The following is a 14,276-nucleotide window of genomic DNA, read 5'->3' on the forward strand; positions in this document are numbered from 1 at the left end:
TGGACAGGCGAACGCAGTTGTAAAGGGGTAAGTGCCAGTAAATTTGGGTGTGCAGCCCATTAAGTCAATTTAAGTGCATGCAAATGCATATAAATGGACATCGGCCCATTTCGGGCGTGGTCCCGACAGCGGCCATTTTCAGCCCTTGATAAAGGGGGAACCAGCGAGGAAGCTGGCGCGGATCGCGCTATTTGCCTTACGCCCAACTTTACCAAGTTTTTGCACCCAAAAACAGGCGCAACTTGATAGTAAAATTGCACCTTAAGGGTCAATTCAGTATGGCCAATCTACTTAACCTGCACATCTTTGGATGGTGGGAGGAAACCGGAGTACCCGGAGGAAACCCATGCAGACATGGGGAGAAAGTGCAAACTCCACACAGACAGTGACCCATGCCGGAATTGAAGCTGGGTCCCTGGCGCTGTGAGGCAGCAGTGCTAACCACTGTGCTACCGTGCCGCCCTAAAAAAATGGAGAAACAGAATGGCAGAGTATTATTTAAATAGTGATAGATTGGGAGTGTTGAGATAGAGGATCAGCCATGGTCACATTGAATGGAGGAACAGGCTTGGGGGCTGAATGGTCTATTCCTGTTCCTGTTTTCTATGTTTCTAAATAAATCATTTGCAGATGGTGGTAAAGGAGATAGGAACCTGTGAGAATTAACAGTGGCATAGTGGTAGCACTGCTGCCTCACAGCGTCAGGGACTCAGGTTCAATTCTGGCTCAGCTGGCTGTATAGAGTTTTCACATTCTCCCCGTATCTGCGTGTTTCCTCTGGGTGCTTCAGTTTCCTCCCACTCTCCAAAAATGTGCGGGTTAGGTTGATTGGCCATGTTAAAATAGCCTCTTAATGTCAGGGGGATTAGTAGGGTAAATATGTGGGGTTGCAGAGATAGGCCTGGATGGGATTGTTGTCGGTGCTGATTCGATGGGCAAAATGGCCTCCTCCTGCTCTGTAGGGATTCTATGGTTCTATGGAAAAGAAGGAGGGTTGAGTGGGAATTGGAGAAAACAAGTCATTAATTTTGAGGGATATGGGGAAGAGGTGGGTAAGGTAAAGTCACCATAGTCCCAGATGACCATAGGGTGCTTTCTCCTTTGAGGGGGAGAGCTGACTGGTGGTGACTGGCAGTTTGGATCAGGAATTGGCTAGCTGTAAGAAGACAGAGGGTGGTGGTTGAAGGGAAATGTTCATCCTGGAGTTCAGTTACAAGTGGTGTACCGCAAGGATCTGTTTTGGGGCCACTGCTGTTTGTCATTTTTATTAATGACCTGGATCAGGGCGTAGAAGGATGGGTTAGTAAATTTACAGATGACACTAAAGTCGGTGGAGTTGTGGACGGTGCAGAAGGTTGTTGCAGGTTAAAGAGGGACATAGATAAGCTGCAGAGCTGGGCTGAGAGGTGGCAAATGGAGTTCAATGCGGAAAAGTGTGAGGTGATTCACTTTGGAAGGAGTAACAGGATTACAGAGTACTGGGCTAATGGTAAGATACTTGGTAGTGTGGATGAACAGAGAGATCTCGGTGTCCATGTGTATAGATCCCTGAAAGTTGGCACCCAGGTTGATAGGGTTGTTAAGAAGGCGTACGGAGTGTTAGCTTTTATTGGTAGAGGGATTGAGTTTTGGAGCCAGGAGGTCATGTTGCAGCTGTACAAAACTCTGGTGCGGCCGCACTTCGAGTATTGCGTACAGTTCTGGTCACCACATTATAGGAAGGATGTGGAAGCATTGGAAAGGGTGCAGAGGAGATTTATCAGGATGTTGCCTGGTATGGTGGGAAGGTCTTATGAGGAAAGGCTGAGAGACTTGAGGTTGTTTTCGTTAGAGAGAAGGTTAAGAGGTGACTTAATAGAGGCATACAAAATGATCAGAGGATTAGACAGGGTGGATAGGGAGAGCCTTTTTCCTCGGATGGTGATAGCTAGCACGAGGGGACATAGCTTTAAATTGAGGGGTGATAGATATAGGACAGATGTCAAAGGTAGGTTCTTCACTCACAGAGTAGTAAGGGCGTGGAATGCCCTGCCTGCAGCAGTAGTGGACTTGCGAACATTAAGGGCATTTAAATGGTCGTTGGATAAACATATGGATGATATTGGAATAGTGTAGGTTAGATGGGCTTTAGATTGGTTTCACTGGTTGGTTCGCAACATCGAGGGCTGAAGGGCCTGTACTGCGCTGTAATGTTCTATGTTCTATGATTCAACCTGAGGATCACCGCATCTCAGGCGAGGGGCAAGGTTGAGAAGGTGGGGCCTTCATGAATAACCACAGCTGGTACAGGAGTTGAACCCATGCTGTTGGCATCACTCTGCATCATGAACGAGCTGTCCAGCCAACTGAGATAAACTAACCCCCACGAGGAAGAGTTGTGTAGATGATTAGTGACAGGGTGTGTACTCTTGTTAACTATTACCTGGTAAGAGAAGGCTGGTGAGAGATTGTAGTTGAGAAATTCCTGATGGAATGCAGCACTTAAACTCCCAGATAATGGAGGAACAATCCAAACCCAGTCTGTGGGACATCCACCACGTATACGATACTCATTTTCCAGATGCTTCATAAAGGACTCAGTGATTGTATGATGATCAACAATCGTCACTTTGGCAAGCTGCAAAGAAAGGAGTTTCAAATTGCTGTCACAGTGCAAGCTTCAAATAAGGCCAGTGTACTGATCACCAAGCCAACCAGCCTGGAGAAGGTGTGGGGTGAGAGGTAGGATGTGGGCATGACATTGGGTGACAGTGTGTGGGGATGGTGTTGGGGTATGGAAGGGTGGGGTTTTGGGTGGATGTGGTGGTGGAGATGTGGGGGTTGGGAGAGTGGTTGGTTTGGAGATGGGGGTTCTGGTGGGGGTGTGGTGTGGGGGTGTGGTGTGGGGGTGGGGAGGGTGTTGGGGGTGGGGAGGGTGCCAAGGGCAGGGTGCTGTGTGGGGTGTTTGTGGTGGAGGGTTGTGGGGGAGGTGTAGGTTTACCCACTCTGCTCTACCTGGAAACTATGAAGAACAGCGACAGTGAGTTCCACAGCGGCCTTGTCCTTCCAGAGTGATGTGATGTTCCCGGTATCCAAGCCCATCCTCTCTGCAACTACCTGGCAAAAGATAAAGCCAAAAGATGGAATTTGGGAGAAAAACAGAACATTATAAGATCATGCGAAAGAAGAACAATTAAGCCCATTGACTTGCTCCATCAGTCAGTCAGGTCATGCTTGATCTGAGTGTGGCCTTAATTCTTTACTCTGTGAATCCCTTCACAATCAAAAATCTGTCTAAATCAGTCTTGAATGTATTTAATGCCCACAGTTCTGTGTGAAAGAGAATTCTAAAAAACTAACAACCCTCAGAGAAGACATTTTTCCTTATCTCTGTCTTCAGACTGAAGAGAGACCCCTTATTTTTCATCTGTGCCTTCGAATTATCGATCCCCTCACAGGGTGGGAGGGTGAGCTGTGAGGATGCAGAGATCCTTCAGTGATTTGGACAAGTTGAGTGAGTGGGCAAATGATTGGCCGATGCAGTATAATTTGGTTAAATTCGCTTTGGTATCCACTTTGGTAGCAAAAACGGGAGGGCAGTTGATATCTGAATGGCCATACATTAGGAGAGGCAAATGTGCAATGAAACCTGGGTGTACAGCAATTGCTGGAGAGTTTGAGTACAGGAGCAGGGATATCTTGCTACAATTATACAAGGACTTGGTGAGGCCACACCTGGAATATTGTGTGCAGTTTTGGTCTCCTTATCTAAGGAAGGATGTTCTTGCTCTAGAGAGAGTGCAGAGATGCTTCACTAGATTAATTCCTGGGATGGCAGGACTGACGTATGAGGAGAGATTGAGCCAGTTAGGATTGTATTCGCTGGAGTTCAGAAAAATGTGGGGGATCTCATAGAAACTCATAAAATTCTAACAGGACTAGACAGGTTTGATGCAGAACATGGGACGCTGGGGTATACAGAACCAGGGATCACAGTCTGAGTATACAGGATAGACCACTTAGGACAGAGATTAGGAGAAATTTCTTCACTCAGACAGTGGTCAGCCTATAGAATTCGCTACCACAGAAGGTAGTTGCGGCCAAAACATTGAACGTTTTCAAGAAGCAGTTAGACATAGCACTTGCGGCGAAGGGGATCAAAGGATATGGGAGGGAAGGCAGGATCAATAGAATTGGATGATCAGCAATGATCATAATGAATGGTGGAGCAGGCTCGAAGGACAGAATGGCCTCCTTCTGCTCCCATGTTTTCTATATTTCCCACAGGAAGAGGCAGAGGTCAGTCTAGACAACAGCATGTGAGGTGCTACAATTATTGGTCGAATGGGCCACAGTGCCAAGAAAGTAAAGCAACCCACCAGCATCTGCAGGGTCAGTATCAATACATAACAGATCTTCATAGGTCTTCAATCCATGAGAACAAAGAACAAAGAAAATTACAGCACAGGAACAGGCCCTTCGGCCCTCCAAGCCTGCACTGACCATGCTGCCTGACTGAACAAAAACCCCCGACCCTTCCGGGGACCATATCCCTCTATTCATGTATTTGTCCAGACGCCCCTTAATACTCACTATCTGTGGCCGCAAACAAGACTCCAGGATAGTATGTTGCCTTCCTGGTGCTAGGATCAAGGATGTCTCGAAGCGGCTGCAGGACATTCTGAAGGGGGAAGGCGAGCAGCCAGTGGTCGTAGTACACATTGGTACAAATGACATAGGTAAAAAAAGGGATGAGTCCTAAAAGCAGAATACAGGGAGCTAGGAAGAAAGTTAAGAAATTGGACCTCAAAGGTAATGATCTCAGGATTACTACCGGTGCCACGTGCTAGTCAGAGTCGATAAATACGTGGCTGAAGAAATGGTGTCAGGGATTTCAGATTCCTGGGGCATTGGGACCGGTTCTGGGGGAGGTGGGACCTATACAAATTGGATGGGTTACACCTGGGCAGGACTGGGATTGATGTCCTGGGGGAGTGTTTGCTAGAGCGGTTGGGGAGGGTTTAAACTAATATGCAGGGGGATGGGAACCTAACCTATATAAGGGGTCCGAGGGTGACGGAAACTTGGTTAAAAGGACAGGACTGGCAGCTGAATATTCCGGGGTATAAGTGTTTTAGGCGAGGCAGAGGAGGGGCTAAAAAAGGTGGGGGAGTAGCGATATTAGTTAAGGAGCATATTACCGCGGTGCAGAGGGTAGACAACTTAGAGGGGTCATGTACTGAGTCGCTGTGGGTGGAACTCAGAAACAGGAAGGGTGCAGTCACTATGCTGGGGGTGTACTACAGACCACCCAACAGCCCACGGGAAGTGGAGGAAAGGATATGTCAGGAGATTCTGGATAGGTGCAGAAAACATAGGGTTGTTGTAGTGGGGGACTTTAATTTCCCTGGCACAGACTGGAAAGTGCTTAGAGCTGGGGGTCCGGACGGGGAGGAATTTGTAAAATGCGTACTGGAAGGTTCTTTGGAACAGTATGTAGATAGCCCGACTAGAGAGGGGGCTATACTGGACCTAGTTCTGGGAAATGAGCCCGGTCAGGTCGTCAAAGTTTCGGTAGGGGAACATGTGGCAAATAGTGACCACAACTCTGTTAACTTTAGGATAGTAATGGACAAGGATGAGTGCTGTCCTACGGGCAGGGTGCTAAATTGGGGGAAGGCTAACTATAGCCGGATTAGGCAGGAATTGGTGGATGTTGATTGGGAGAGGATGTTCGAGGGTAAGTCCGCGTCTGGCATGTGGGAGTCTTTTAAGGAACTATTGATAAGGCTGCAGGATAGGCATGTGCCTGTAAAAAGGAAAGATAGGAAAGGTAGGATTCGAGAGCCGTGGATAACCAGGGAAATTGAGGATCTGATTAAAATGAAAAGGGAGGCAACTGAAAACAGATGGAGCTCTGGAGGAATACAGAGTAGGAAAGATCTCAAACGGGGAGTTAGAAGGGCAAAAAGAGGTCACGAGATGTTCTTGGCAGGCAGGATTAAGGAGAATCCTAAGGCATTCTATTCATACGTTAGGAACAAAAGAGTTGTCAGGGAGAAAATCGGACCTCTCAGGGACAAAGGAGGGGAATTATGCTTAGAACCCAAGGGAATAGGGGAGATCCTAAATGAATACTTTGCATCGGTATTCACGAAGGAGAGGGGCGTGTTAACCGGGAGTGTCTCGGAGGGAGGTGTTGACCTGTTAGAGAAAATCTCCATGACAAGAGAGGAAGTGTTAGGTTTTTTAGGGAACATTAAAACTGACAAAGCCCCAGGGCCTGATGGCATCTATCCTCGACTGCTCAGGGAGACGAGAGGTGAAATTGCTGGGCCTCTGACGGAAATCTTTGTCGCTTCTTTGGACACGGGTGAGGTCCCTGAGGATTGGAGGATAGCGAATGTGGTCCCGTTGTTTAAGAAGGGTAGCAGGGATAACCCAGGAAATTATAGGCCGGTGAGCTTGACGTCCGTGGTAGGGAAGTTGTTGGAGAGGATTCTTAGAGACAGGATGTATGTGCATTTAGAACGGAACAATCTCATTAGTGACAGACAGCATGGTTTTGTAAGAGGGAGGTCGTGCCTTACAAATTTGGTGGAGTTTTTTGAGGAAGTGACAAAAACGGTTGATGAAGGAAGGGCCGTGGATGTCGTCTATATGGATTTCAGTAAGGCATTTGACAAAGTCCCACATGGCAGGTTGGTTAAGAAGGTTAAGGCTCATGGGATACAAGGAGAAGTGGCTAGATGGGTGGAGAATTGGCTTGGCCATAGGAGACAGAGGGTAGTGGTCGAAGGGTCTTTTTCCGGCTGGAGGTCTGTGACCAGTGGTGTTCCGCAGGGCTCTGTACTGGGACCTCTGCTATTTGTGATATATATAAATGATTTGGAAGAAGGTGTAACTGGTGTAATCAGCAAGTTTGCGGATGACACGAAGATGGCTGGAATTGCGGATAGCGAAGAGCATTGTCGGGCAATACAGCAGGATATAGATAGGCTGGAAAATTGGGCGGAGAGGTGGCAGATGGAGTTTAATCCGGATAAATGCGAAGTGATGCATTTTGGAAGAAATAATGTAGGGAGGAGTTATACAATAGATGGCAGAGTCATCAGGAGTATAGAAACACAGAGGGACCTCGGTGTGCAAGTCCACAAATCCTTGAAGGTGGCAACACAGGTGGAGAAGGTGGTGAAGAAGGCATATGGTATGCTTGCCTTTATAGGACGGGGTATAGAGTATAAAAGCTGGAGTCTGATGATGCAGCTGTATAGGACGCTGGTTAGGCCACATTTGGAGTACTGCGTCCAGTTCTGGTCGCCGCACTACCAGAAGGACGTGGAGGCATTGGAGAGAGTGCAGAGAAGGTTTACCAGGATGTTGCCTGGTATGGAGGGTCTTAGCTATGAGGAGAGATTGGGTAGACTGGGGTTGTTCTCCTTGGAAAGACGGAGAATGAGGGGAGATCTAATAGAGGTGTACAAGATTATGAAGGGTATAGATAGGGTGAACAGTGGGAAGCTTTTTCCCAGGTCGGAGGTGACGATCACGAGGGGTCACGGGCTCAAGCTGAGAGGGGCGAAGTATAACTCAGACATCAGAGGGACGTTTTTTACACAGAGGGTGGTGGGGGCCTGGAATGCGCTGCCAAGTAGGGTGGTGGAAGCAGGCACGCTGACATCGTTTAAGACTTACCTGGATAGTCACATGAGCAGCCTGGGAATGGAGGGATACAAACGATTGGTCTAGTTGGACCAAGGCGCGGCACAGGTTTGGAGGGCCGAAGGGCCTGTTTCCTGTGCTGTACTGTTCTTTGTTCTTTGTTCTTTGAGAAGGAGGGAGCAAGGACAAAATGTGGGGAGAAAATCAAAAATCAGGAAAAAAGTTAAAAGGAAGGAGAACTCAGGAGATGTTATTAATGGAAGTGTTAGAATTCAAAAAGGTACAAAAACTAGCATACAGGCACTTTATCTGAATGCTCGTAGCATTTGAAACAAGGTAAATGAGTTGACAGCACAAATCATTGCGAACGAGTATGATTTGGTGGCCATTACAGAGACATGGTTGCAGGATGGTCATGACTGGGAGTTGAATATCCAGGGGTATCAGACTGTTCGGAGGGACCGACAGGAAGGTAAGGGAGGTGGTGTAGCTCTGATATTTAAGGATGACATCAGGGTGGTAGTGAGAGATGATATAGGTTCTATGGAAAAGAAGGTTGAATCCAGTTGGGTGGAAATTAGAAATAGTAAGGAGAAAAAGTCACTGATAGGCGTAGTCTATAGGCCACCAAATAATGACGTCATGGTGGGGCGAGAAATAAACAAAGAAATAACTGATGCATGTAAAAATGGTACAGCAATTATCATGGGGGAATTTAATCTACATATCAATTGGTCAAACCAGGTCGATCAAGGCAGCCTTGAGGAGGAGTTCATAGAATGAACCCACGACAGCTTCCTTGAACAGTATGTAATGGAACTGACAAGGGAGCAAGCTATCCTAGATCTGGTCCTGTGTAATGAGAAGGGAATAATTAATGATCTTACAGTTAGGGATCCTCTTGGAAGAAGCGATCACAGTATGGTTGAATTTAAAATACAGATGGAGCGTGACAAAGTAAAATCCAATACCAGCGTCTTGTGCTTAAACAAAGGAGATTACAAAGGGATGAGGGAGGAGTTGGCTGAGGTAGACTGGGAGCAAAAGCTTTATGGTGGGACAATTGAGGAACAGTGGAGGACTTTCAAAGTGATCTTTCACAGTGCTCAGCAAAAGAATATACCAGTGATAAGGAAGGACTGTAGAAAAAGAGATAATCAGCCATGGATATCTAAGGAAATAAAGGAGGGTATCAAATTGAAAGAAAATGCATACAAAGTGGCAAAGATTAGTGGGAACCGAGAGGATTGGGAAATCTTTAAAGGTCAGCAGAAAGTCACAAAAAAAGCTATAAAGAAAAGTAAGATGGATTATGAGAGCAAACTAGCTCAGAATATAAAAACTGATAGCAAAAGTTTCTACAAATATATAAAACGAAAAAGAATGGCTAAAGTAAACATTGCTCCTTTAGAGGGTGAGAAGGGGGATGTAATAACTGGAAATGAGAAAATGGCTGAGGCATTGAACAGGTATTTTGTGTCGGTCTTCACAGTGGAAGACACAAATAACATGCCAAAAATTGATGACAGGAAGGCTATGGCAAGTGAGAACCGAGAACTGAGGCAAGGTGCCGCACCAAAGACTGCTGCATAAGATAAAGGTGCACAGTGTTATGGATAATGTATTAGCCTGACAGAGGATTGGTTAACTAACAGAAATCAAAGAATGGGGCTAAATGGATGTTTTTCTAGTTGGCGATCAGTGACTAGTGACGTGCCTCAGGGATCAGTGTTGGGACCACAATTGTTTACAATTTACGTAGATAATTTGGAGTTGGGGGACCAAGTGTAGTGTGTCAAAATTCGCAGATGACACTAAGATGGGTGGCAGAGCAAAGTGTGCAGAGGACGCTGAAAGTCTGCAAAGGGATATAGATATTCAAAGTGAATGGGTGAGGGTCTGGCAGATGGAGTACAATGTTGGTAAATGTGAGGTCATCCATTTTGGTCGGAATAACAGCAAAATGGACTATTATTTAAATGGTAAAAAATTGCAGCATGCTGCTGTGCAGAGGGACCTGGGTGTCCTTGTGCAGGAATCTCAAGGAGTTTGTTTGCAGGTGCAGCAGGTAATTAAGAAGGCAAATGGAATTTTGTCCTTCATTGCGTGAGAGATGGAGTTTAAAAACAGTGAAGTTATGTTGCAGCTGTATCGGGTGCTGGTGAGGCCACACCTGGAGTACTGTGTACAATTTTGGTCTCCTTACTTGAGATAGGATATACTGGCACTGGAGGGGGTGCAGAGGAGATTCACTAGGTTGATTCCGGAGTTGAGAGGGTTGGCTTATGAGGAGAGACTGATTAGACTGGGGCTATACTCGTTGGAATTCAGAAGAATGAGGGGAGATCTTATAGAAACATATAAGACCCCACAGTCCAAAGATGTGCGGGTTAGGTAAACTGCCCCTTAGTGTTAGGGGGACTAGAGCATGTGGTTAGGGGATAGGGCCTGGATGGGATAGTAGTCGGTGCAGACTCGATGGGCCAAATGGCCTCCTTCTGCACTGTGGGATTCTATGATTGAATGATTATGAAGGGAATAGATAAGATTGAACAGGGAAGTTGTTTCCACAGGTGGGTGAAACTAGAACTCGGGGGAATAGCCTCAAAATAAGAGGAAGCAGATTTAGGACTGAGTTAAGGAGGAACTTCTTCACACAAAGGGTTGTGAATCTGTGGAATTCCGTGCCCAGTGAAGCAGTTGAGGCTACCTCACTGAATATTTTTAAGGCAAGGATGGATAAATTTTTGAACAGTAAAGGAATTAAGGGTTATGGAGAGTGGGCGGGTAAACGGAGCTGAGTCCACAAAAAGATCAGCCATGATCTTAGTGAATGGCGGAGCAGGCTCGAGGGGCCAGATGGCCTACTCCTGCTCCTGTTCTTATGTTCTGATGTATCTGTTTCCACTACCTCCCCCGGCAGCGGGTTCCAGGCACCCACCACCCTCTGTGTAAAAAGCGTGCCTCGTACATCTCCTTTAAACATTGCCCCTCACACCTTAAACCTATGCCCCCTCGTAATTGACTCTTCCACCCTGGGAAAAAGTTTCTGACTATCCACTCTGTCTATCCCCTCAGAATCTTGTAGACTTTTATCAGGTCGCCCCTCAACCTCCGTTGTTCCACTAAGAACAAACCAAGTTTCTCCAAACTCTCCTCATAGCTAATGCCCTCCATAACAGGCAACATCCTGGTAAATCTTTTCTGTACCCTCCCCAAAGCCTCCACATCTTTCTGGTAGTGTGGCGACCAGAATTGAACACTATATTCCAAGTGTGGCCGAACTAAGATTTTATAAAGCTGCAACATGATTTGCCAATTTCTAAACTCAATGCCCCGCCGATGAAGACAAGCATGCTGTATGCCTTCTGACGTCCTTCTCCACCTGCGTTGCCACGTTCAGTGACCTGTGTACTTGTCCGCCCAGATCCCTCTGCCTACCAATACTCTGAAGGGTTCTGCCATTTACTGTATATTTCCTATCTGTATTAGACCTTCCAAAATCCATTACCTCACATTTGTCCAGATTAACCTCCATCTGCCATCTCTCCGCCCAAGTCTCCTGCTGTATCCTCTAACGGTCCTTATCATTATTCACAAATCTATCAACCTTTGTGTCATCCGCGAACTTACTAATCGAACCAGTTATATTTTCCTCCAAATCATTTATATATATTACAAACAGCAAAAGTCCCAGTACTGATCCCTGAAGGATGCCACTTGTCACAGCCCTTCATTCAGAAACGCACCCTTCCACTGGTACCCTCTGTCTTCTATGACCGAGCCAGTTCTGTATCCATCTTGCCAGCTCATCTCTGACCCCGTGCGACTTCACCTTCTGTTCCAGTCTGCCATTTCGGACCTTGCCACAGACCTTACTGAAGTCCATGTAGACAACATCCACTGCCTACCCTCATCAATCATCTTCATCACTTCCTCGAAAAATTCAATCAAGTTAGTGAGACATGACCTCCATTTCACAAAACCATGTTGCCTCTCGCTAATACGTCCACTTATTTCCAAGTGGGAGTAAATCCTGTCTCGAAGAATCCTCTCCAATGATTTCCCTACCACTGACTTAAGGCTCACCGGCCTGTAATTATCTGGATTATTCTTGCTACCCTTCTTAAACAAAAGAACAATATTAGCTATTCTCCAATCTCTGGGACCTTCCCTGTAAGAAGTCTCACAACACCAGGTTAAAGTCCAACAGGTTTATTTGGTCGCACAAGCCACTAGCTTTCGGAGTGCTGCCCCTTCATCAGGGGAGTGGGAGTTCTGTTCTCAAACAGGGCATATAAAGACATAAACTCAATTTACAAAATAATGGTTGGAATGCGAGTCTTTACAGGTAATCAAGTCTTAAAAGTACAGACAATATGAGTGGAGAGGGGGTGAAGCACAGGTTGAAGAGATGTGTATTGTCTCCAGACAGGACAGTTAGTGAGATTTTGCAAGCCCAGGCAAGTCGTGGGATTACAGATAGTGTGACTATCTGTATCTTGATTACCGTAAAGACTCGCATTCCAACCATTATTTTGTAAATTGAGTTTGTGTCTTTATATGCCCTGTTTGTGAACAGAACTCCCACTCACCTGATGAAGGGGCAGCGTTCCGAAAGATAATAATATATAGATATATATATTTATAGATTATTTAAGATTAAATAATAGTTTATTATCTAAAGTCTTGACAAGTACATGAATGAGATGGGAATAGAGGGATATGGTCCCCAGAAGGGTAGGTGGTTTTAGTTCAGTCGGGCAGCATGGTCAGTGCAGGCCTGGAGAGCCGAAGGGCCTATTCCTGTGCTGTAATTTTCTTTGTTCTTTGTCTTTGCAGCTACTTCTTGTAGAATCCTAGGATGCAAGCCATCTGGGCCAGGGGATTTATCTGCCTTTCCCATTAAGTTTGTCTCATAATATTTTAGTGATGGTGATGGTACTTACTTCTTCCCCGTCTTCTTTAGTATTAATGGCACAGTAAGAACTCTCACAACACCAGGTTAAAGTCCAACAAGCTTATTTGGTAGCACGGGCTTTCGGAGCGCTGCTCCTTCATCAGGTGAGTGAAGTATTAATACTAATGGAATGCTTGAAGTATCTTCCACCATAAAGACTGATGGAAAATGTTTGCTTAACTCCTCTGCCATTTCCTTGTTCCCCATAACTATCTCCCCAGATTAAATTTCTCAAGAGCCTCTGTCTTTTTTTTTATATTGAAAGAAACTCTTGCTGTCAGTTTTTATATTCTTCATGAGTTTGTTCTCGTAGTTTATTTTCTCTCTCTATTATCTTTTTAATCCACCTTTGCTGGATTCTGAACATATGGTTAGTTTATCCCTCTTTTAGAATATTTCTTTCTTTCTGGGATATAATTTTGCTGAGAGTCATGAATTACCTCCTTAAAATGTCTTCCGCCCCTTTCTTACTGTCCTTCCTGCTAATTCACCAGTGCACTTTAGCTAACTCATTCTTCACTTCATTGTAATCCCCTTTATTTAAGTTAAACACAATTGCTTTTGACCCATGTTTCTCACTTTCAACCTGAATATTAAATTATATCATGTTATGATTACTACTTCCTAAGGAATCATTTACTCTGAGATCATTTATTAAACTTGTCTCATTATCCATTTCCAAATCCAAGATAGCCTGTTGGCTTCATGACATATAGCTCTAGTAAACTATCCCTAATACACCCTATGAATTTGTTGTCATAGCCACCCTTTCTAACAAGAAGATTAAAGTCACCCAGAATTATTACTCTATTCTTTTTACATGCTCCCATTATTTGTTAAATTATTCTTTCCACGCCCCTCCTCCCCCTCCATCATCTTCTACAACGTCCACATCCCTCACTCACTCCATTGTCACTCATTCCATCGTCCCTCACCCGGCCCTTGCTCCCCCCCCCCCACCCGCCTCCATCATCCCCTCACAGCTCCTCGGCCCAACCTGCTCCTCCTTCATCCCTGTCAGGTCAACCCACTCCCCCTCAAACCCACCTCACTTCCCCTCTGCCCTCCTCCTCCTCCATGCTCCCTCATTCCCCTTCCAGCCTCTTGTTTCTATTACTTGCCCTCCACCCTTCACTTCCCCTCTGTCCACCTCTATCCCCCTCACGCTCTCTCCACCTCCCTCAATCCTCCTGCATCCCATCCAGCCCACCTCGTTCCCCCTCCACCCTCTTTCACCCTCCCCCACCCACCTGCTCCCTCTCCACCAGGAGACCAGTTGTGTGCAAGGGGATGAGCTTTGTGGGGGACAGTTTTTTTCCTCGCAAGTGTCCAGTTTGTTCCCACTGTAAAATATTCAGGTGAAAACCTGCCCAGTGAAATAATGGTTGAATTTGGAACTTTCCGATGTCTGATCTGTGATTCCCCGATAAAGACAAATGAACCCCTACCTGGAGTAGGTCGTATCTTGTTGAGTCACAGAAATTTCGCACGCCTATCTCAGTGCCTGTGTACCAACCATTGAAGGGTGAGGCTGGGAACTTTAAACCTCCAATTTCAAGCAGCATGTTAGCCACAGCTGGAATTGCGTACCATTTTAGATCGAGGTCTGAGAACCATTCAGAGCTAGAGAGAGAGAGATAATGATGGTGAATCATTGGACAGTCAGTACAGACCT

The 14,276-nt window shown here is 45.9% G+C and overlaps 1 protein-coding gene across 1 annotated transcript in view; it reads right to left on the minus strand.

Annotated features, from left to right (window-relative positions):
- Positions 1-14,276, minus strand: part of LOC144492779 (nitric oxide synthase 1-like) — a 342,106-nt gene that overhangs the window by 249,414 nt on the left and 78,416 nt on the right. The window contains exons 8-10 of the mRNA XM_078211199.1: positions 14,050-14,224; positions 2,995-3,096; positions 2,423-2,617 (exon numbers count right to left, since the gene is read on the minus strand). Of these exons, the coding sequence (XP_078067325.1) occupies positions 2,423-2,617; positions 2,995-3,096; positions 14,050-14,224 (472 nt within the window). The remainder of the gene's footprint in view (positions 1-2,422; positions 2,618-2,994; positions 3,097-14,049; positions 14,225-14,276) is intronic.

This window comes from Mustelus asterias, chromosome 4, assembly GCF_964213995.1.
Source record: "Mustelus asterias chromosome 4, sMusAst1.hap1.1, whole genome shotgun sequence".
In the NCBI taxonomy this organism is placed as follows: domain Eukaryota; kingdom Metazoa; phylum Chordata; class Chondrichthyes; order Carcharhiniformes; family Triakidae; genus Mustelus; species Mustelus asterias.